The sequence below is a fragment of the Echinococcus granulosus genome (genome assembly GCF_000524195.1).
Source record: "Echinococcus granulosus chromosome Unknown EG_S00191, whole genome shotgun sequence".
Classification (NCBI taxonomy): Eukaryota; Metazoa; Platyhelminthes; class Cestoda; order Cyclophyllidea; family Taeniidae; genus Echinococcus; species Echinococcus granulosus.
The window spans coordinates 57,267-80,314 of NW_020170571.1; the positions used below are offsets into that span (position 1 = coordinate 57,267).

General features: G+C 39.1%; 3 protein-coding genes across 3 annotated transcripts; all 3 read left to right on the forward strand. All coding sequences in view use genetic code 11, as the record gives it.

Annotated features, from left to right (window-relative positions):
- Positions 1-2,211: 2,211 nt before the first annotated feature.
- EGR_10120 (hypothetical protein) lies at positions 2,212-4,209 on the forward strand (the record flags this gene model as incomplete). The annotated part of the gene is made up of 4 exons (XM_024499369.1): positions 2,212-2,389; positions 2,420-2,536; positions 3,836-3,959; positions 4,146-4,209. 4 exons carry the CDS (start codon positions 2,212-2,214, stop codon positions 4,207-4,209), a joined length of 483 nt encoding a protein of 160 aa, XP_024346220.1.
- Positions 4,210-11,509: 7,300 nt separating this feature from the next.
- EGR_10121 (Lysosomal protective protein) lies at positions 11,510-19,932 on the forward strand (the record flags this gene model as incomplete). Its single annotated transcript, XM_024499370.1, has 11 exons — positions 11,510-11,640; positions 12,763-12,964; positions 14,550-14,636; positions 15,341-15,496; positions 16,899-16,990; positions 17,152-17,245; positions 17,321-17,508; positions 17,585-17,707; positions 18,555-18,741; positions 19,349-19,435; positions 19,729-19,932. 11 exons carry the CDS (start codon positions 11,510-11,512, stop codon positions 19,930-19,932), a joined length of 1,551 nt encoding a protein of 516 aa, XP_024346221.1.
- Positions 19,933-21,299: 1,367 nt separating this feature from the next.
- Positions 21,300-22,520, forward strand: EGR_10122 (Guanylate kinase; the record flags this gene model as incomplete). Its single annotated transcript, XM_024499371.1, has 3 exons — positions 21,300-21,569; positions 22,010-22,362; positions 22,442-22,520. The coding sequence occupies 3 exons, from the start codon at positions 21,300-21,302 to the stop codon at positions 22,518-22,520; spliced, it is 702 nt and encodes a 233-aa protein (XP_024346222.1).
- Positions 22,521-23,048: the final 528 nt, after the last annotated feature.

Consider the following 23,048-nt stretch of genomic DNA (forward strand, 5'->3'; position numbering starts at 1 on the left):
TTTGCTAATTAGCTTAAAAAATTGATCAGAAAGGAGGCATTCTGAATAAAATGGTCAAAAGATTGCAAATATGAAACTCCAGATCTTCAATGGTAGATTAAAATGAAATTAATTACAGGGCAATAACTTGTCGTTCATAACACAAGAACTAGCACAAGTGATGTTTAAGGAAATTCGCGTGTTCAGCACTTTGACCCTTAGATGTTTGGAGAGACAAACGAATTGAACCCAAGGTTCTAACAGGAATAATAGTTAAATGAATGATTGTTTAAGGTGCGAATTTTAGCATTTTTGCAATCCAATTATCTAAAACTAAAACGGAGCATCGCTTAAGCTGATTTTACTCCCATTGGGACCACATAATAATGTATACTAGCAGTAAGCAAGTTATTTCGTAGTTTGGACGTCTAATAATTTGTTAACCGCATATTATACTATACGAGCACTGCATGTGGCCTAGCCATTAGCTTCCCAACCCTTCTGTACGTTGGTTATATATGTTTTTTTAGAGTACTTTGGTTTCTTACGACTTCAGGGAAGACTTGGGGTCTACATTCACATAACCAGACTCATGTCATCCATGAAGAACACTGCAGTGGAAAACTCTGTTGGACCCACTGAAGTCAGGTCTTTATATGTTATTTTTTTGCACTGAGTTATGGAAAATAAGGAGTACCATAGGGAGTTATAGAGTATTAAAATATTTTGTGGTTATTTAATGATTTACAACGGATCAAATATTTCTTTAACTTAAGAAAAATTGCGAGTACTTTGCATAATCTCTTCTCATATTAAAACACGGATATCAAAAAGAAATATAAATGACAAATTTTTTTTAGAGGCTGCCGAAAATGTGCGACATATCTAGGATAAAATGTGGCAATATGTAGGGATATCAGGAGGCCAATATGTAAACCCATTTGCAGGCCAATAACTAATAGCACTGATGACCAAAAACAGGTCAGGAATTTTTTCTTTGCTCATCACTATACAAAAATATAAAGAAGGATTTCATTTTATCCATAATTGTCTAAATAAAAAAGGGACTTTAATAAAATCGCTCGTAGACAAAACGTTCTCTCAACCCATTGTTTGGGCCCAATTCTCCCCCTGGGGCTAGAATATAACCTGTCATTGGCTATTCATAGACTCGAAGAGTCTTTATCCATTGCTCACAGCACCTACTTACCGATAGAACAAGAGAAAACCAAATGACGCCTTCGTCAGGCATTTCCCAGTTAAAATCAGCTTTAATGCTTGCTAATACCCCCATACAAAATAAGCTATCCTTTATTAACCGACTATTTTAAAGTAAAAAGCGGAAAGGAGTTGTGTTCTTAATAAACACCGAAATTATCCCAGCTCTAACCGAGGCCTGCTCACGTTAAACGCCACAAAGGTACCACAAAATGCCTCTGATTAAAATATTTTGCAAAGCACTTCATTCCGGTTGACAACCTCCTCTTGGAATATAAATGATCTACCCACTAAAATGAAAGGACTTAAAACAGTAAATATGCAAAAATTCTGAACATATGTAATTTTTAAAATCTAAACGAAAGTGTAGTTAGGTACTTAAGAGGTGGTATTTTAAAGGGTTTGATATAAGTTGTGAATGCCGAGGGAAAATGACTGATAAACACATTCTCACTAAATGTATGGACTTAGCTTGTAGCTAAATGAATAGCTTACCTGATTTGAGGAGGTCGGAGAATTGGCTAAAATTCACATAAAAACATTTTAGATATAGCTTTATGGCGAAGTGGAATAAAGCGGCAGTATGAAAATCCAATCCCACAGAAGCAAATGGGAAAGCAGTTCCCTTGTTATCAGAAAAGCATTGCGCCACACATATATCCCTGGCCTTAGCACTTTTTTTCAAATGGGTAGTAGTATCTGCACGTAATTTTGTCTGACTCTTGGAGTTAGAGCCAAAAATGAATCATGTTAATATGTTCCTTTAAAATCGAAGACTACAAACACTCAAAGCGTAGAGCATGAGAAGCAGCAACAATTCAAGGGTGCGAAAATTACTGAAGAATCCCAAAAAACAACCTACACAGCACCGAGCACAATCCACGTGTATTTATGAATCCGAAGGCGACCTAACCAACCTCATTGACCACGTCCAGAGCCAACCAGAGCCTTGGGTTTGCGCATAGAGGCGCACGCAACAGGTGCATCTGATTCGACCACACGCGTGCGCACACGATGGCAGTGGTGGTGATGATGCTGGGGAGAGTGGAGGCAGCCTTGGGAACAAAGGGAGTCTGTATTAATCATCGATTAAGCAGCATCGGCAACACCGGCAAAGGCACCATTGACGGCGGTGTATGCGTGTGGATGTCAGTGCCTGTGCCGTGTGGTGCCGTCCCAGGAACACCTGTCGGTTAAACTACTTTCTCCGTGACGTCTACAGATGCCACGTGTGATTTTAAACCCCTTAATTTTAATTGCCTGACTTATGAAACCTTCAAGTACTGCTTGTGCAAAAGGTGCCCTATGGACTTTTATTTGAAGCCCTCGAATGCAAAAGGTGGTTTTCCCAGCCCTTGCTTTACTAATTAGGTTTATGATTTCGCTTTAATTCCTCCTAAATATGACAATCAGGAAACAACAATATTTCCAAAGATTGTTTAATACTGTCTCTACTTTAAATCTCTCAGTCAATTAGAAATCATGCTTAAAAGCATCTTGAGTGGAGTTGCATTATTTGTTAAGACTAAAGTGTCTGTCAATCAACTTACTACATTCTATCTACAGATTTATACTTAGATTTTAACAGGTATTAATTTAAATCCTTCAAATGAATCGCGTTTTTGTGTAGAAGTTAAACCTACAATCGACAAACATTAAAAGGCTTTAAGGGTGCCATACAAGGCCATTTTTGTTGACGTTTTTAAGGTAATGATGCACATACTTTTTGTTTATTGGTGAACGGTTAGTTGATAACATGGGATATACATGTATATGAAGGTTAACCTGTCCGATACAAAAGTGACTGTCATGAAATACGGTGGAGAAATTCATGTAAAATGCCATCTTTACTATTTAACATATTAAAGAAATGTAGGAATTTGGTACAGTCGAAACTGTGGGATATGTATAATAAAATCAGGTAATTCTACTGATTGTTGTCGTATTCTTAATGCAATGCATTAAGTTAAAGTTAAGAGGATATTTCTTAAAATTTTGTAAATTTAAGGTCACCTTTCGAAACAGATTGCATTCCAATCAGCGTGTCTACTTCCTTTGCAGCAAAAGTCGAAGCCGGTCCTATGGATGACCGCTGCACTGAAAAATTTTAGACTGACCTTTATTTTGCAAATAATAGCCCTAATAATTTTCGGTTGCTCGGTTAGCAGACGTGTCAAAGACTGCGGAATGAACCACATTTAAAGACGGATTTAGCCCTTATCTAGAAATGCGTTTAAATACTTGCATTTTACCCATAATACTAAATTGGGATTATAATAAATAAGAGAGGGTAGGTGTGTTTTTTGCTTTCAGCTAGAGATTTGCCCCTAAAACTTTTCCATTTTGAGTAGGGGTCTGTGCAAAATGCAGAAATTTCCAGAGGAGGTGCAAATTTTCAAAATTATATGGTGTCAGCGCAAAAACCCACTTCTCTGGTTCCCTTGTCAACTGGTAAACGAATTATTCTGGTAAATAAATAAATATTTCCGACGAAACAAGTTATGTTATCCCTGTTTCCAGTGCTATCCTTGGGCGCTTCCTATCGGCCCCGGGCTTACACTCCGGGCTTTTCCCAAGAGTGCCACATAATATGAGCGCACTCATAGCCGTTAAATTGCATTGTTTTGATACATTTCAGGCCCCGTTTCGGTTGGACAATGGGAATTCGGTACAATACATTGCTCAACCAAAACATGGGAAATTCCTCCAATGTACGGAAGCAAAATACTTTCTCGATTTCAATGGGCAAGTGATTTATTCAGGTTTGAATGTCGTGCGAGAAATAAAATTTGAAATAATTTTTTTAATAGCTTCTACCGATTTACAACGTCTACTTTGAAAACTGCTTTATTTTGCAAATTCGTATCTCTAATCAACCCTTACATTTCACCCTTGTGATTCGTTCGGATTACCAATATTTCTCCCTAATTTCCCTTGTCTGAGTTCAGATTTGAAATAGCAGGTTGTAAATCATTGGCTCGATGTTTTGATGCCACAAAAGTGACGGAGTGAAATATCTACTCGCCTCTCAAACCGGATAGATTCTGCCTACATCTGCGTGGGTTATAAAACCTAAATTTTGGCAACTTTTATCTTGTAAAATGAAATTGTTTCGACTGTTTTTAAATGCAAAACGCTATTTAAATGGCAAGAATGTGATTTGCTCTTGCATCAATTAAAGTAGTGTTAAAATGGAAGATTAACTCATCTTAATGTACGGCTTTAAATCCACTGGTTACAATTTAAAATCAACTTCGCCAATTGGTGTCCAAAAGTTATGCCAAATCATTAGGTGTGAATGAAAATCCTCATAAAATTTATGCTCCTCATCTTAAAATATAGACGGCAGAGAACGTCCCAAGTATTTGTATAACCAAAAAACTTAATGTCTTTAGAGCTAAAAAGGTTTGTTTTGGTGGCTTAAAGATAATCAACTTAGGTGCTTGGAAAAAATCTTAACAAGACACTTAAAGCGACGCTTTCCTTGTAAAACGATGACAGTTTTTTGTGTTGAAGCAACGTCTACTGAGCGTGAGAGGAAACTCCAATCAATTAGGGAACAGGATGAGTTCTGCGCGCTAGATAGAGGAAACTGCTCCAATTTGTAATCTTCAAAAATAACTTTTAAACGATTACTTGGTAGTTTAATTAAGGATTTACAAATTGATTTTTATGCAATTTCCAAAGTGGCGCCTGAGGGGGACATTTAATTTGTCTGTATGTGTATAAGATCAATGACCATATCATAGTGAATTAATTGTAAAAAATCTGAATTTTTCTTCGCATCAGTTGCCATTTCCTTGAGTAGAGTTTTCTTTGCTTGGTTCTGGAATTCAAAAACCCAAAAAGGCGTAAATAAAATTAGCATGCTCCTTTCTTTCGATACTCTATCGATGATAACGTAATCTAAGTCACGACTAAGTGACCTTTGCACAGGTGCATTGCTTTGCAAAAAAGTAAATTGTATGACTTATTACCCGTTATTTTACTTTGGTTTCTTATTAAGTGATAGAAAAGATTTAAACTATACAATGTTACACTTTTTTACTGGTGGGATTCGAGTTAATGATAAAAGAATTGCTTTGGGCCACCAACGGTTTTAGTAGCCCTAAAGTTGTTCCAAGCTTTCGTCACTATAGAACTTTTCTTTCCTATGCGATCACAACTTTGCGGGAAAAAAGGGGATCCCTACTTTTAAGGCATCATTTTTTGAAAAAAAAGCGTCTTACGCAAAGTGTCAAGTTAGTCATTGAATGGCAGTTTTTTTCCTGTTTTGGACACCTCGAGCTTTGTGCTGTGAAGGAAGCTGGTATAATTTTTTCTACATCTGAAGCAGTACTTTTCAGTAAATAAACCACTTCATGCGTTAGCGCTGCTTTTTGAGTATTTTGTCGGGATCGTTTCGAAGATCTTTGGCTTGCACTTTCATGGAGGTTGTGACTGTTTTCCCATTTCTGTATGACCACAATTTTCAGCTTATTTTAATGCTGATTTTAGGTGTGACCTAAGCTGCAAACTTATAAGTGATAATTTTTCTATAAAAACGTCATAGTAATTGACAAAATTCATTCTTAGGAACAGTTTGATTAAAAATATTCCATTCCCAGAGCGTACTCAATCCGTAATAATTGGATCCATATATTTGAGCGTTTCATTACATAAGATATACTTGAATATCATCAGTGCTTCTCTCTCCTAACTCCATTTTTGGGTTTGGACTCCGTGGATTCAGGGGAGAAAGATCATATATATTTGCAAAGTTTCACAGATTATCAAGGTTTATGAGGGCATCAGAGTTTGTTTCCTCCTAGGGGCTCGAAGACGTTTACTCTGCAACGAAGTTGGAGTAAAGTAAACGCATGCAATCAAAATGCCGTAACCAAACAAACATGCATCACATTTTCTAATACCACTTCTAAAGTTCAAATGCTATGTGCAGTAATGACTTGCAGGACGAATGATTGTAGTGTATTATGAGAAGTTTACAGGTAGAAGTGCAATATCTTGTTTAATTTGTGCAACTTTTTTATCCTTAGAGTTTTTAAGTCCGATACAAATTTTCTGCACTTCGATTTAGACATTTTGGGAGTTAGATTTTTACATCAAGCACTAATAGGCACAACTTCCAACAAAAATTAGCACTTGTCCTTATGACTTCACCGCATTTGACTGTAATATTGCAGCCAGGTTTAAAATTACGACGCTTGTGTAATTATATAATTGCATTGCATATAAAGTAAGTATTCATGATAAAACGTATAATATGCCTAATGAAAGATTCGGTTCTACCAGACATAAAATACATTAACACATATGGCTCTCCAAGTCTTCCATGAAGACGAAAGAAGACATGATGCCCTAGCAGAAAACGTATATTTTTCCTACGGCAGGACCTGGGGTTTCTGACATGGCTAGGGGGTTATCTCACCTGACAACCGCACAATGGCAAGGCATCTAAGTGGCCCCTTTACCAAAACCGGGAGATAAATATACAGCCGACACATCACACAACTCCTTTTCCCTTCCTACCGTCGTTTCTAAAGCTCCCTTTAGTCGACCTTTCGAACCGGCTATCAAAATGCAAATGGTGCTGCAAGAAAATACTCACCAACAAACCGTGTCAGTCATTTATTTTCCGTGTAAGTAAAAAGATAGTTAAGTACCATGTCAGCGATCCTCCTTGAGAATTCTGATAGATCTGAAGTTCCGTCCTGGTGGGGAACTGGATTTGGAGAGAGGGAAATGTTCATAATTATCCGTAGGGTCTACCGGACTAAAAGCCGAGTCATGCAACAAAGGACGGTCTTTAGTCTATTCCTCCTTGCCACGTTATTCTCAGTTCAAAGATGCCTAACCATACCTACCTGGTATCAATCCAGACAGTAGGGAAGTGGAGGAGGTATCGCATTTTTACATCATTGATATCTGCCTACAGGTAAGGTGAACAGCTCCGTAAAGAACCTTTTCAGCTAGTTCACAACTAGTCCCACTCCAGTTATTGAAAGCTTTCCTGCAGACTACGGGGTTGGAGTATTTGCCCAATGTGGACATCACTTTTAGCCTTTCTGTTGGGTATCATCACCGATTCTCCCATCCGTAGTATATGGACTTCTTTTGCTCCGTTAAGGTCTACCACCAGTGTGGCGCCTCTAGACTTCCCTGAAAATAAATGAAGTTGAAATACTTGGGCGGCAAACGTATTGTCGACATACAGAAGGGCTGGGTGGCTACTGGAAAAAGCCAAAGGCCAGTCCACCTGGCAAAGGTACAATGGCGGAGACCCAAAGTGGCCCCTTTACCGAAACTGCAAGTCGAAAAACCAACAAAATACAGTACATTATTGACCTGTATAATTTTTGTGGCTAAGGTAACTTGCACTAAGTAGAACAGCATTTCTAATGTATCTAGAAACAAGTATGGCATTTCTATTTTCATAGCGTCAGAATGTACGATTCTCTTAAACAATGGATTTCATTCCATTAAATTTACCCAATATTTATTATAAATTAAGTTAGTTTTCAAACATCAAGCCTTGACAAAAGGGAGCTTCTTTTCAGCAGCCAAAATTCTCATTGTCTCAAAAACAGTTGACTACCCTTCAATCGATCGTTCTCTTCCTCCTAGCCTTGAAAACAAAAATAAGGCGCATTCCCCTCATGGTTAGTCACGCACAATTCCACTACCTCATGAGGAGCTTTTAACCATTGGGCAAAGCGCTCCTATGAGGGCGCACAAATAGACCCTCTAATTGGAGGGAGGGGTGATGTAAAAAGAGAGGACAAAAACAGTGATGAAGACTGGGGAGGGTTAGAACTCAAGGCGGGTAAGATACAGAGTCGGTTTAATTTGTCCTCCATTCCCTCGTTGGACGGAATGACAGTGAATTAAGCTTGAAGGTCACGTATTCTTGCTAGTGAGAGTCAGGGTTGTAAGGTCGATTTAGGGAACCTGAACAGGAATTTTCCTTGTCAAATTTACTGTGGTTCCTAATTTTCGATAAAATTTGGTTTTATCTTGACCAAACTATTTACAAAAATCCACTAAAATATCGTCTTCTTAAAGCATTTTTAAAAAACTTAGTCCAATTGTGATGAGATAATGACTGTAAAAGTATTTTGCCGTGTATTTATTCTGAACATAGGCTCACACTCTCTGATTGATTAGTTTCGTTTTAGTGTGGAATCGGATGGACCCACTGCGTAAAATAATCTAATTCGAAAAAAAAACCCACAGAATTGACAACTTTGGAGTAAAATTTCTTGTAATAGACTTTGTTTGCTGAGGCAAACTGACTACGACATGCAACTGCTGGAGTGAATCATTTACAACTTTGGTGCAGGCAATGCCTCGCAACCATTTGGGCGAGACGACAGCAAAATAACACTGTTGACACTTTTAGTGTTGTCTCGTCTAAGAGTATTGTTAGACTTCAGTTTGTTTAGTTGTTATGTTCCATTAGCATTCAGAGCCAAGGAGGAAAGTAGATTCAAATCAAAATAGTCACCGCTCACCAGTAGATGATTTGCACTGGGATTAATTTAAAGGAAAAATTAAATGATTACTCTACAGAATACTTCGAAATTTTGAAAAGACACGACCATTCAAAACCAAAAAAAAGATGCGCTGCCATTATGCGTTTATCGTTTGTTTAACTCTCGGTCATTATAACGAGCCACCTCGGGGTCCCGCCATTGTAACTTCATCAGGAGCCATGGCCTCCGGAGCCTGCGAGCAGGCCCCAAGCCCCACTATACTTCGACGCCCGTACAAGTTTATTCTCAGACAATAAACTAAAGCTGATCAGTTCTCACATGTGTAAAATACCTTGTCTAGTTCATTTAAATGGCTTCACCATGCCTGGATAATACAAATGACCGGTAGTTTGCAAATGCAAGTGAAACGTGTGAGATCAATTGGACCATTTTGTACATAGTAATCCGTCTGAAAAAAGAAACAAAGAATAGTATGAAATGAAAAACAGTTCTGAAAGTCGACCCCAGTATAGTGGAAATGAAATGATCAAAAGTGAATACTGATTCGTTCAGGGGTTTCAGAAGACTCCATGTTTTACCCATGATTTTGCAATTGGGGCTGTCTTCGTCGATACATCAGGTCTTACCCTCAGATATTATCCTCTGTCGGAAAGCCGCTATTTTTTATTACCCGCAGTCGATATTTCTGGTTTCACGTACCAAACTTTCTAATTATTTATTGTGTGCTAGGCTATTAGCATTGTGGCGCTTTAGAGCTTCCCTTAATTTGAAAAAAGGTATAATACTTGGGCGGAATATGTACTGCCGACGTAGAGAAGGGCTGGAGGCTACTGACGTGGCCTGGAGGCCATCCTGACCAATGGAAGTATAAAAGCCCAGCCTTAAGCGCCCGCGAAAACGATTAATCAAAGTATTAGAGTGCTAATTAAGTGTAAAAAGAAGTTTTGGACTGAAATAATAGAAATTTGGTGGTGCATTATTTAAGTCTTCTGAAAAGAGCTTTGGTGATATGTGCTATGAAAAAATGGAGAAATAAACTAAAAATCCTTAAATCTTTTAAGAGCGTGGCTTCCGTGATAAACAAGATACATCTGGTAAAGTCACCGAAGTGTTGTACAATCACCTGGTTCATTTATGTGCTCTGTTTATGCATTTCAAGTGTTTATCATAGGAAGTGGCGTTTGCACTGTTGCCATGTTCAAAGTAAAATGAATCACATGAGTCACTTCGGTTAAATAGATTTTAGGGACAGGTATTGCTGTCTATCGTCTCTACTGAGACGGACTGGTCAAAAATGGGACATTCTATAAGCAAAGGGGATACTTAAAGCTTTGTTTGGAAATGTAAGCCCACTTGTGGCCTATGGGAGGAAAGCGATGATTGCCTTCAAAACACAATCTAATTTATGTGATCATAAACAAAGGCTAGTTATTAAATTGGCGTGATTGTATAGGAATGATTCCACGGTGCGCAGATGCCTCAGGTGAATTGCTTCCATTAACACCTTCGCGTCAGTAACGCGGTTTGGCTTAAACCATAAGTGTGAAAACTGTCTCAGTGTTAATCCATGCCCGTGAAACACCAAAATGGGAGATATGTAGCCTCTGCACATGAAGGAATGTTGACTTAAAATGTGTTAATCCCAGAGCTAGCACATATTTGTAAGAGTATGCTGTACAAGACTACGCTTCTCCATCTCAAAACCGCCTGTACCATATTTCGGGGAACAACTTCCGTTGTCAGCACTGTGTTTGTATTATAGCCCAGGAATGACACTCAGTTAGATCGACCCTCCTTCTAAACATACAAAAACGTATTATTAACCAGATTTTAACTAATTCATATTAATTGAATTTTACGTGTCTGCATGTGGCCACGTGCGTACACCATCCAAGAAGATAAAATGGAGTGTTTTAATAGGAAATACACAAAGCCACTTCATTACCTTGACCAAATGAGCTCTAGATGGTGGGTAATTCTAAAAGATTTCAACTTTAGTAGAAGTGGCTTTAAACCATTTTACAAAGGCTTGCCTTCCAACAAAACCAAAATCGCCAGAAATCATTTCCTGCACAATGTTGTCCATTCTACTGTCTCATAGGGATCTTTACAAGATACATCCTGCTCTTCATATTTTTCGTTAAAATTAGTGAAAGAAAACTTATTTTGCATCTCGCATATCAGATAACACTTAGAAATAAACTCATGAATGTAAGTCAAATTAATTAGTTCAAACAGACTAGCCGAGACAAGAATCGCTACATCTTTACGGAGAATTCTAGTTTCCTTATTAGATGGCGTTTTTGCTGTTAAATTTAATGCTGCCGATTGCCTTTTGTGGTCGTAAAAACAAGTGTTTAATGAGCAAAGGACTGTGAATAATTTTAAGGCATCATTTGCCCATTTTATTTATTAAACAGTTTTAGTAAGTGCAAAAAAGATATGTATTAGAATTTAAACTGCAAAATATACCAATGCCAACTCCTACGTAACGGATAATTGACGATTTGTTTAAATGGAGCACCAGTGGCATTCTTATTGATCTGCAATTTTTTCCATATTTCAAGAAGACGCGGGCTTTCTTGCCTGATGGTGGTCTTGGTATTGGATGTTGTCGCTGGTTATTTTTTATGGCTAAAAAGTGGTTTTACTGGGGGATATTTTTGCTTTGTAGAATCGTGTTCCTGCAATCGTGCTCCAAAATACCCCCAATTAGCTAATAACACTTAACTGGCATTTGCCCTCCCACAGAATTTTCTTCCCAGATGTTTTACTTAACCCATTAAGGTAGAGCCTATTTTAATAATATGCTAGATCTAATGGTCAAAGTGAATTGGTTGCAGCGCTTGACCAATTACGGCCTTTTGCACGTCTATTGGCTGGTCCAAACTTTTGTTCACCCCCATTCGACGGACTTATCAGTCCTTCGAAAGTCCAGCAGCCGATATCGGTAGGCGTTTCTTTGCTCTGAGTGTTAGTGCAATCATATATTTCTGACTGAGCAAAAGCAGTTTAGTAGTCACTAGTAAAAGGTGGTGCTTACTAACCTTAGCTAAGCATAGCTGATTCAGCCAACTTTATTTCTTAAGCTCTTACAATGGCTTAATGCTTAGTAAAACTTGATCCCGGATTTGTGGGAAGAAATCGGCACTTGCTGAAAGAATGCGATTATTATGCTCTTTGAAAATAGCTTTTTTAATCGAAGTATCTAATTTTATCGTCATTAAGCGAGAAACTCGCTGCCATTCCATTGATGGGCGGTGAGCATGTAGCTATTTCGGCAAGACCGAAGTGGTACTAAACAGTTTTGTCCTTCTTTTCTCCCCCTTTTTGTCTTTAACTAATAACGCAAAATAGTTAGGATTAACTTAATGAAAACAACCTTCACCTAAGTACATGTTTTCCAAAGGAGGACTTATTACTGTATTCATTCTGCAGCGTCATTGGGATCCGTTCGTTTTGAATTCCAAATAGTATTTTTCCTAATTCCATTAGTTTGTTTAAGCAAATCCGTGTGGTTTATACATGGTCCACTAGGTGTTCATTGATCCCTTTCTTAGTACTGATTACGTAGGCCTGCCTGATTAATGGTAAGAAGTGTGGTTGCAAATATGATCACTTCTTTAACTGTTGATTCTGCTAAACAGAAGGCTTTCATATCGATCTCTGGTGCTTGATTCTTCACAAACAGCACTCCCCTCAGTCACTCCTCCATAATCTAGTAGGTGACTTACTTCGCTCTAAGAATTTGACATTGATAACAGAGTATTTCAAGTAAGCATATGATTTATGCTCAGTTATTTATTTCACCATGTTTGCGTCAAAATTATCCGTCTTAAAGTGGAATTCATCAATGGATTGCGAACTGATGACGAGATTTATAAGTATGTCGTCAGAAATTGCTATAACATGTTTCAATGAACTATTTTGCTTAAATGTTAGCACATGCTATCAGTATTTCCAAAGTTGTCTACCTTTGTCTCAGTTGAACAATGGGATTTACAGGCTTGTGGTTGCTACTACTTATGACCTTGACACCAATATGGGGTCGCCCAAGTGCTGATCTTGTCAGCCATCTACCCGGTTTCGATAGCCCACTCACCTTTGAAATGTACTCGGGCTATCTACAGGGTGCAACCCCCAATGTCCAATTACACTATGTTTTTGTCGAGGCGGCGAGTGGCTCTGCCACCGCACCCCTCGTTCTCTGGCTCAATGGGGGTCCTGGTTGCTCCTCTCTCATGGGCATGTTCACCGAAAACGGACCTTTGTTTGTGAGTCGTACATATTTTTTTTCCAAAGAATACGTCTAAGGCGACGAATACTAGCATTATTTTCGATCCATTAATTACGGTGCAACCTGGGCCACCCGTCGTTAGCTAAAATTTGCTGTATTTTTCCTTGCATTCCTAACTGTTGATTCATTAGTCATGCCTGTTTTCCCGTCCACTCGATCGAAAAGTAATATGGTGCTTAAGGGAATCCTGATAATGAAATTCTCACCGATTTCTTAGTCTGACTTCTTGTGAGATTATATTTTCACACCTGCCTTTTACCTTGCTTGCTTGATTGAGGGTGTGAGAGACCGGAATGAGGTTCAGATAATTAAGGCTATTTGTAAACTCTTCAGGTTTTAGTTTATTTAAAGAGAATTATTTTGTTGCTTGTTTGTTTTCAAGAGAATTTTTTCCGATACTTATGGTATTTTGATAAGTTAAGCTATATATTGTCTTATGAGGTCGTATTATTTTTTGTTACCGTGCTCTAATTGACCATTTTACTAGCAGTTCCGGCCAGATATAACTGAGAAAATATGCTAAAACGTTGGCCCGTACTCGCTTGTGGGTGAGCTACGAAATACTAAACCTATCCCGAAGTTTGGCTGCTTTATAGCACATTCAGAGTAACACCTGAGCATCCAAGTCACTTTTCAACTTCGCTTTTCAATATGCTTATTCGTTAAAATATTGAATTATGCTTGACTTGTGTTCATGAAAAAATCCTTTTCTATTCCTATGCGTTACCTATCTTCCCATGAAATGATTAAAGTCCGTCTGTTAGGTGCCCATTTCTCAACTGCATCATAATTGTGAACCCTCGCTTCATATACATCGAACAACTTATTTAGTAATCCCTTTTAAGTACGACTTTTCCATTCGCAATTTTCGTTAACAGATTATCAAACCAAAGGAAGTATTTCTTTTAGATTCGTCGAGGAAACCAACTTGTATCAAATAAGTATTCATGGAACAAGGTTGGTGGCTCCGCTTGTTATGTTTTACGATATTGGGCTTTGAAGACACGTCTTGCAAACACCAGTATGACAAACCTGGAAATAAGCAGAAGTAACGGTTGCCTGAAATTGAAGCCAACGAAAGCTTAGAAGTGTTGAATTACTTTTTATCAGTTGACTGAATAAACATGAACATAGAGACTCATCATGACTGTGCGTCATTAAAGTTGGAACACCAAATGTAAACTGATGGATTTCAGCAGCTGATGCTCTTGATGGATGATATGTGTTTATGGACGCTATTAAGAATGTTTATATTTAATCTATTGCTCACCTGCTCATGTTAATATTTATCCGCACCGGACCTCCTATCAACTGTTAAACTATCTATCCATGTATACGAAAGATAAGTGGACGCATCAAATCAAATTTTGATGTACCTACTTTGTGTCCTAATTTTGGCTGAAATTTTTTCAAAATAACTTATTTTGTAGTCATATGCATTCATCACTGGAGCGAATTTACTACAAATACTGGACAAATGTCCGATTTGCCGAACTATCCACTGTAACAGTACCATACTAGCGAAGAGTGCTGCCGCATTTTTATTTTATATTCGCTTTCAGTATGCCAACATTGTCTATATTGAGGCTCCAGCTGGGGTAGGATTTTCATTTTCTCGTGATGGCAACGTCACAACTGATGACGATTTGGTAAGTGGGTTGAGTAAAATGTACACTGTTTCGAATGTTATGCAGAGTACATGAAATGCAGTGATCTGTTATGGAGCCACTCGGATTCCTCTTCCACGCAAAACTAGTTTTATGCATAGATGCATAAATAATGCTCCAATTTAACAGTCTCTGATTTTCTTATCTATATAAATTATGGAAAGAATTCAGCATCAATGGCGTATTTCTGAAACTAACTTTTTCGAAAGTATTTGCCGAGATTATATTGCCATTTCTATGCTTTATTATCAAACTTTTCACATTTTTGAACAAAATCTAGTAATAAACACATTCAGTGTAACATGATTACAGCACATGCTTTCAGTGGAAACTCTGTGAAGTGAAGATGTGATCCTCTTTGAAGTTTCCTTTGACCGTACTTACTTTGTCACAAAGATATGGGTGTATAAAGCGCCTCAATTTGGTTCTTAGCTTAGGCGTTAATGTATTTTCTCAACACACTGTCTCTAAATTGTATGCACTTTTTGCGATATTATTGTTTATTTTAGGGATTGAATAGTCGTGTTTCGGCTTGTGCCCTTAAAATTTTTTGCGTATAAGGTCTAGTACGGCTCGTCAACAAATCAGCCGCCTCGATAATGCACTTCGGAGATTCGATTTATCATACACGATTGCAGAAAAATAATGATTGCATGTTCCATCTTATGAAATACTGTATTTCCAAGGTCGCCGACAATAACTACTTCGCCCTGACCAACTTTTTTGGGAAATTTCCCGAATTCAAGGGTCGTGACTTCTACATAATTGGGGAGAGTTATGGCGGAGTCTACGTGCCCACCTTGGCCCTTCGTGTTGTAAATCACCCCGAAGTGAAACTCAAGGTCTGTTTTTTTTTCGATTACACTGATAAATATATGCGTTCTAGGTGTACCTACTGACTGTTTATCTAAAAGGTAATTGGCTTGACGTTCAACTTTTTACTGCCGTTATGAGGTAGGCTGGAGTCCTATTTTACGGTTCCTGGATTTCCGCTCGTTGCAGAAACATTATAACTCATAGTTACTCTTTTTCATAGTAAATAGTTCTGGAAACGTTCTATTGCTGCAGCATTAAACTGGTATGCAGTTAGGTGTAAGTCAGACGATGACCTTTGTAAAAGGTGAATCCTTTTTTGGCGTTAGATTGTTGAAGGATTTCGTTGTCAGGAGAAAGTTTAACAATCGGAATTTTTAAGGTTGGGTTTATGTTCCGCAGATGTGATAACTGTGAGTGAACTAATTATCATTTGCATGGCTATACTCATGACTCCTTCCATATCTCTGTTATGCGTACTTTTATGGTGGAGCTTCTGAGGACAGGTTTTACGGATATTTTAAACGCATATTTGTGGCTCCTCGGCTGAAAGCATAGTATGGGCTATTTATCTCTCCTGTTGCGTCAAAGTTTATTCCTCTTAAGTGTTTCTTCTTCGTCGTTTGGGCTTGCAAAAGCAATGAAAGATAAAATGGATCTTGATGATAGTGAAATGCGGGTGATTTACTAATAACGCGAATTATAAAATGAAGAAACAATTGAACTGTCCCGAAGGTCATTTAAAAGACTCCCTAGAAATTAAGCCGGATGATAATCTTTGAGTTCCGAAATCTCGTTCGCTGATCCCAAAACACGGGATAAACGTGCTTCTGTTTATGCCTACTAGATCGAAAGCCCCGTGAAGTGAATTTGTTGTGTGAAAACGCAATTAGGTGAACATCAAAAGTAGTGGGATTTGGACATGCCGCCAATGAGTTAATCAAGCAGGTTTAAAATTTGTGGTGAAGTTCCTCGTATGTTTGCATATAGGGCGTCGCTTTATTTGCCTTCGGCATTAATATGCTACCTTCTTCAGATGATGTTATCTGAATGAACTGAAGGTTGCATTTGAATGCAATGCCGGTGGGGAATTTTTAATTAGTTGGATCTGATAGTGTGTACGATTTTACGGAAGAGTGCATTTGATACATTGGACGGCATTATTTAAGACAGAAACTGTGCCTTGGTGCAGTTTTAAGTTTGATGGCAGAGCGTAAAAGCCTACTCTGACCTACTTCCACATATTGTTTCTACCTAATTTACATTCACATTATTTGGTCCCAGAATTATGTTTCAGGCTTAGCGGAAAGTATTAAAGCCCCATCAAGTAGCTCAAAAGTCAGAAGTGCCATCCGTGATGGCGATGGAAAACACAGAGGCTTCTAAATCCCATTGTAAGGTGTTATTAATCGTTGTCTTGATCTCTTTCAGGGAATCGCAGTGGACAATGGGCTCACGAGTTACACCCTGAATGATAACTCACTTCTCTACTTCGCCTACTATCATTCGCTTATCGACGCGAGGTACGAAAATGCTCAGAGAATCTAAATTTTTCATATTCCAAGTGTGAATCTTGGGTTACATCAGTCTGATCGAGCCTTAACGAACTTCCATATTTTGTGGAAAGTTCACCCCTTAAAATGAACCAGCCCATTGATGCAGCTCTTATTGTTTTAATTTCCAGTCTTTGGGCAGATCTTGTGAACTACTGCTGCGATGGTAAACTGGTTGGTCGCTGCCTGTTTACATTGAATCGCTCCCCTAAATGCCAGGACGCCGTAAGTATGGCCGACAAAACTCTATACTTGTCATCAAATAAGCGACGAAATTATCACTTATTAAATAAATAACAGGTGAGAAGTGCAGCCAGTATCCTGTCGTATGGATTAAACATGTATAATCTCTACGCTCCCTGCGATGGCGGTGTTCCTGAAAATGGCTCATCGAAAGTTGCGAAGACAAATCCAACTTATAGACATCTATTCTCTTGGCGAGGCATTATTGAAAGACTCAGCCGCAGATATGACCAATGGCTACGAAGGTCGTCTGATCTGGAGCAACTTTTTTGTACAATTAGTGGTTGAACGAATAGCTCATTTTCTTTTTGGTCCGTATAGAATGCGTGTTTTCTCCTTTGGTCCTGTAAAACGACGCCGGTCGAGTGTAATTTCTCGGGAGCAGGTCGATTGGGGCAATTTGTTCAGATTTCTACCAAAACGCAGCGAGGGCTCTCTTAATGGGTACGTCATGCATTCACAAGATTCAACTGTTTCAGATCTATACAAATTGGTTGGTTTAGCTCCATATTTTAGATGATTCTAGTTTTACTGTGCTATGCAGGATTTCTCGCTTGATAAGATATTTGGTTGAAATTTCTCGTAGCTTCAGTAGAATGGGAGGTAAGGAGCCACTCGACTCCCATTATTGAGGTCCAGTCTTAATACCCTGAACTGTGACCGATCCAACCCTCCAAGTGCTAAAGTACTTTACTAAACCGTGATCAGTTTTCTTAGTTTGAATATGATTTTCATATTTTTAGTAGATATTCGGCCATAAATTGAAGATTTTGACTTCAACTCTTATTGGTAACTTCTGCACTTATTTGTTGGCTATTTCATCTCTTCAGTAATTAATAAATTAACATGCAGCGTTCCGACTTCGTATCCATAGTAATGCCATTTGTTTCGGTTCATTGGTTGAATCTGCTCTGTTAAAAGCAGTATGTAATCCCACTCGTACCAAAACTCGTGGGCTCCTTGCTGAGCCTATATTATTTTGGCTTAAACAACTTTAAGATGACGAATTTCCCTGGGTAATCTTGTCAAGAATTAGCACTTGATATGGATTTAACTTAACATTTCCACATCATTAACTAACTTCGAAATCTGCTTCAGTCCCTACTCAGAAGCAGTTTAAAATTTTTGTAAAGATGGTTTTGAAAGTTTGGGGTTTTCAACTAATTTGTATCACAATTTCTCGCTTGGCTACACCATCACCGACTCGAAGTAAAGGCGTAGGCTCGGTGTCTAAGACTTCCGTGTCTCAGAATACGATTTGACCTCAGATTTCGCTTCTCGTCTTCAGCAGGATGGTGCTTAAGTGCTCCGACGATTCCATTCAGATAGAGTATCTCAACATGCCAGCGGTCCGGTCAGCTCTTAACATTCCTAAAAGCGTACAGGATTGGTCCGTCTGTGACGATGAGGTGTACACACAGTACAAGCGTATCTACTTCGATCTGAGTAAACAGTACCGGACACTGTTGGAAAAGGGGGTATGTATTGCCAACTTCGTATAACGTCTCTCGTTTTTCTGTTCTATATCAACCAATTACGGCTCCCAAGGGTGGTGTTACTTTATTTGGCTCAAAATCGGCCTGCTACACAACCGAACCATGTTGTAGCCTAATAACGGCTTATAAAGGCAGATTTGGCGAATGGGAATCACATCTGATTTCGCTGTAACACAAGAAAAATAATGCGTTGCGGTGGTACATATTTTAATGTAATATGCAGTTTTTTGATATGGTGTTCTCTAAAAGTAACCTTTTGCTTTAGTATGTGGCTGACGTTGATCCTGGCCATGAATTTTGAACAAATTCGTTTAAAATTGACCTTAAGGCTCCCAACAGAAGAGGATAAAATCTCTTCCCTTTGTAATTATCCATACCATCTTAATTTTACCCCCATATTTCTGCTTAATATTGCTATTTCTATTATTCGACCTCCAATATGTAAAGGGGGATTTTGAATCAAACTCTACTTTTAATTTCAATGCCAACTGGACATCTATCCTGTGGTGTTATTAGGTTCATTTATAAAGTTGTCAAATATTCCTGTAACTCCTAAGAGATGACTTATTTAAATATTTTCACCTTTCAGATTCGAACTCATATTTTCAATGGCGACGTTGACATGGCGTGCAACGCTATTGGCGACGAGTGGTTCGTCAACGACATGGGATTACCTGTGAGTCGTGCACTAACTTTCACATTCTTGTTTTATTCGAAATGCTACATAAAAGGTATGCAAATATTCTTCATGCGGGCAAGTTAGTGATTTTTCATGGTTTTGTACAACCTTATATTTGACATTGCACTTCCAACATCGTTTGTTGCCCAAAACAGTATAAAAGCGTAGTGCATTACCTGGCTATATTTGTCCTTCAGGTACTTCTCTGCTAACCGGTATGGTAAACAAATCAAATTTGTATTCAAAATTGAAACTTCAATGGTTGTAAAGGCACGTTTTTTTACTTTAAGCTGAAAGTCCCTCGACATCCTTGGTTCTTTAACGCTACCGACGGCACCAGACAGATCGGCGGCTACAGGAAGAGCTTCTTGGTAGAGGTTTCCAGTACGACTCTCACCTTCTCGACAGTACGTGGCGCGGGCCATATGGTGCCCACAGACAAACCACTGCCCGCTTTCACCCTCTTTAGCGATTTCCTCTGGGATCTCAACTAAAAGCACCACCAATGTGCCTCGTTTCACATTTCTCTTCACGTTAGTACTCATTCATATATGTAACGAGTTTGCTTTAAGCGTTGGTCATACCGCTTGTGCGTGTTTGTTCCTTGAATGAGGGAAAAACTATGCCATGAAATTAGCAAAGCTACCGTTATAGAGGATCGAATGGATCTTAATTTACGTGTGGGGCGGATAAAGGGCTCGGAAAATTGTGGGATTGTCGTGCGGGGCCGCTTTGGCTCGTTAGGACTTTGGGTGAGATAAAGAGCGGTACAGAATCCCTATTCCTTAATTTGGGGTAGGATTTGTACTGGAGAGTGGAGGGATCGGGCTTGGTTGGGGTGGGTCTTCTTCTGCTCTCACAAAGTGTTGGTCTGAATTGCTGTAAACTGTAGACGCTAGTGGGTTAAACTGGTTTTCCATCCATAAATTGGAAAGAATTTAGTAAGTAGTACCGATTAAGTGAGTAAGATAGATGGGAGAAGATTCCTTCATTAAAACTCAAGAGCAATGTCTCAATTCTCTTTGACTACTGTCAGTTAAAAAAAGATTGTTTTCACACAAAAATAGACAAAGCATAATTTTTATACTTTCTTCTGCTATCACCAACTTGTTTTGGCAATACTTACATTAAAAATGCCAAACTAAAACCTCATACTACGTACTTATCTACCTTGTAGTGATTTAAAGTTTTGTTTAATTATGCTACGTGTGACACGCTGCCCAAGGCTCCTGTCGGCTGCGTGTTTTAGTTCTGCTCTAAAGCAAGGCTTAAAGCCCTGCCGTTTACATGTCGGGTATTCTGCAGTTTTATAAGGTGCTCCCTTCCAGGCTGCTTCACCTTTTTACGATTTCGCGGAGGACAGAACCAACACCTTAACTGTCATAAAAAAGTGGCAGATTGGCGTAAATGTGTGCGTTAGTGGAGATGAGAATTCTCTGAAGCAAAAACGGGTGTGGAGGGCGAATTGGCTCGTTTGTCCAGTTCGAGCCGGTCACATTTGTTTAGATCTTAGAGTGGGTGGGATCCCCCATACTTGCAAATTGTACTAAACCTATATTCTTGGGCCAGAAATAATCTCGTTTATAGCACGCATTTATTCATTTCTTTGTTTTCGAAAAACCTTTTTAGAAAAGTGTGATTTAAATTAGCAAATCTTTAAAAGCATATCCATTTGAAAATTAGAAAACCTTTCTTTGTTGGTAATATTTAAATTGTGATTTAAGGAATGCCATAACAAAATAATGAAGCTGATGAGCCTTATCTGACACTGATTGGCCTAGGTATTTGCCAATGGACTCTCGGCCTTAACTTCTTTCGCCAGGGCTGGGTTTGCGAGGGTTGGAGCTGGTTAGTATTCGTGATGACGAGTCTTCGGCCGGTCGTACTCAGTGGCCCCTCTGGGGCCGGCAAAAGTACTCTTCTTAAGATGCTCATGGAAAACTTCCCACAAAGCTTCGCCTTTAGTGTCTCACATACCTCTCGCAAACCCAGACCGGGTGAAGTTCATGGCAGAGAATATAACTTTGTTTCGGAAGAAGAAATGTTGAATGACATTGCCGACGGCAAGTTCTTAGAGTACTCTCAGTTTGCAGGCAACTACTACGGAACCCCTCGTGAGGCGGTAACTTCTGTAAGTCATGTGTGTCACTGCAATTTGTTGTACATGGGTCCTACAGAAGTGTCTTCTAGTCTTTCATTTTTCGCGTGTGCTTCCTTAATGCTTTGCCTATTTTATATTTCCTTTTAACTGAGAGTCTGGACGTGCCTTATCCTTCTTTTTCGCCAGCCATGCACGCGTTCCTCGTTTGACCACACTCTTCCCCGCTATTTTGTCAAACCCACTCAGCAGTGGTTACGATTTCCCATTTCTGGAGTGCGACCCAGTTTTTGTTCTCTGTTCTCTTCGTGGAACACTCAGTATCATGTACGCATCTGGCATCTTTTTTCGTTCTATATTCTGGTCCAGCTCTTGTTTCGTACTTTGCCTAATGCGTTTAATTGTGCGGCACAGCCTTGTTGCTTGAACCAATTCCAAGTGCTTGCGTAATTCCTTTGGATTATTATCTTCAGGTTCTCGAAAGCGGTCGGATTTGCATTTTGGATGTGGATGCCAACGGCGTTCGCAGCATTTACGAGGCTCGGCCACCGTTGAACGCCCGCTTCATTTTCGTTGGTCCACCGTCGATAGAGGTGCTGGAATGTCGGCTGCGTAATCGAGGCACAGAGACAGAGGAGAAGATCCTTTCCCGTCTTCAACAAGCCAAGGTTGACATGGAATTTGCTAACAGCCCACATGGAAAACGCATCTACGACGCACACATCGTGAATGATAATGTAGAAGAAGCCTATGATAAGCTATTTGATTTTCTCAAGGATGATATTGCACTCACGTTAGATGACGAGCGCCAGCAAGTTGCAGCTTCGTAGTGTAAGCTCGGCTTGATTTCTCGGCTTCCTATGTTCCGCTTAAGCCGACCTAATCCTTGTTTTTCTTCTTTGCAGGATTTTACTAGTATGCACTTATCCTTATTTTTCCCTCCTGCACCAACTTTCTTGTGTTTCTGAGTGTCCAATGCGCTAACGTAGGCACCCACACCAGTCTTTGGCCATCAGTCCTTTTGCTAATGGCCATTTTGTACATTATTGTTGTTCAATAGGTACTTATTTCTTGGACATAATCCGTTTTGATATATTTATTTTCTGAATGGAGGTGGGCAGGATCCACGTCAAAAGAGGAGACGCTTCAGATTTCTCTCGAAATCAATCCAGTAAACTTCAGTTAAAGACTGGGTTAATACTTTGCTTCCGACACGGTCTCGATATTAGGCAGTATGGAGTAGGCTTTTCTCAAATAATCCGTTGGAGGAGGTAGGGCTTTGTGGGATTTTACAGGTGGCTGCTTATAAGAAAACAAAAGTCCAGGAACTTCAAAGTCATAGAAATGAAGAAAGCCTCGTAAATTTTCACTCTTCAGACGCACATATCTCTCAAAAACACCAGTTGACTTATTGGTCCGGATCACTTTTCATTCTGTAGCGTACAGTTCATTCTCGTCGGCGCTTCCAGGGTATGTAATAGGTGCTTAACGTAGTCTTAATGCAGTCGATAT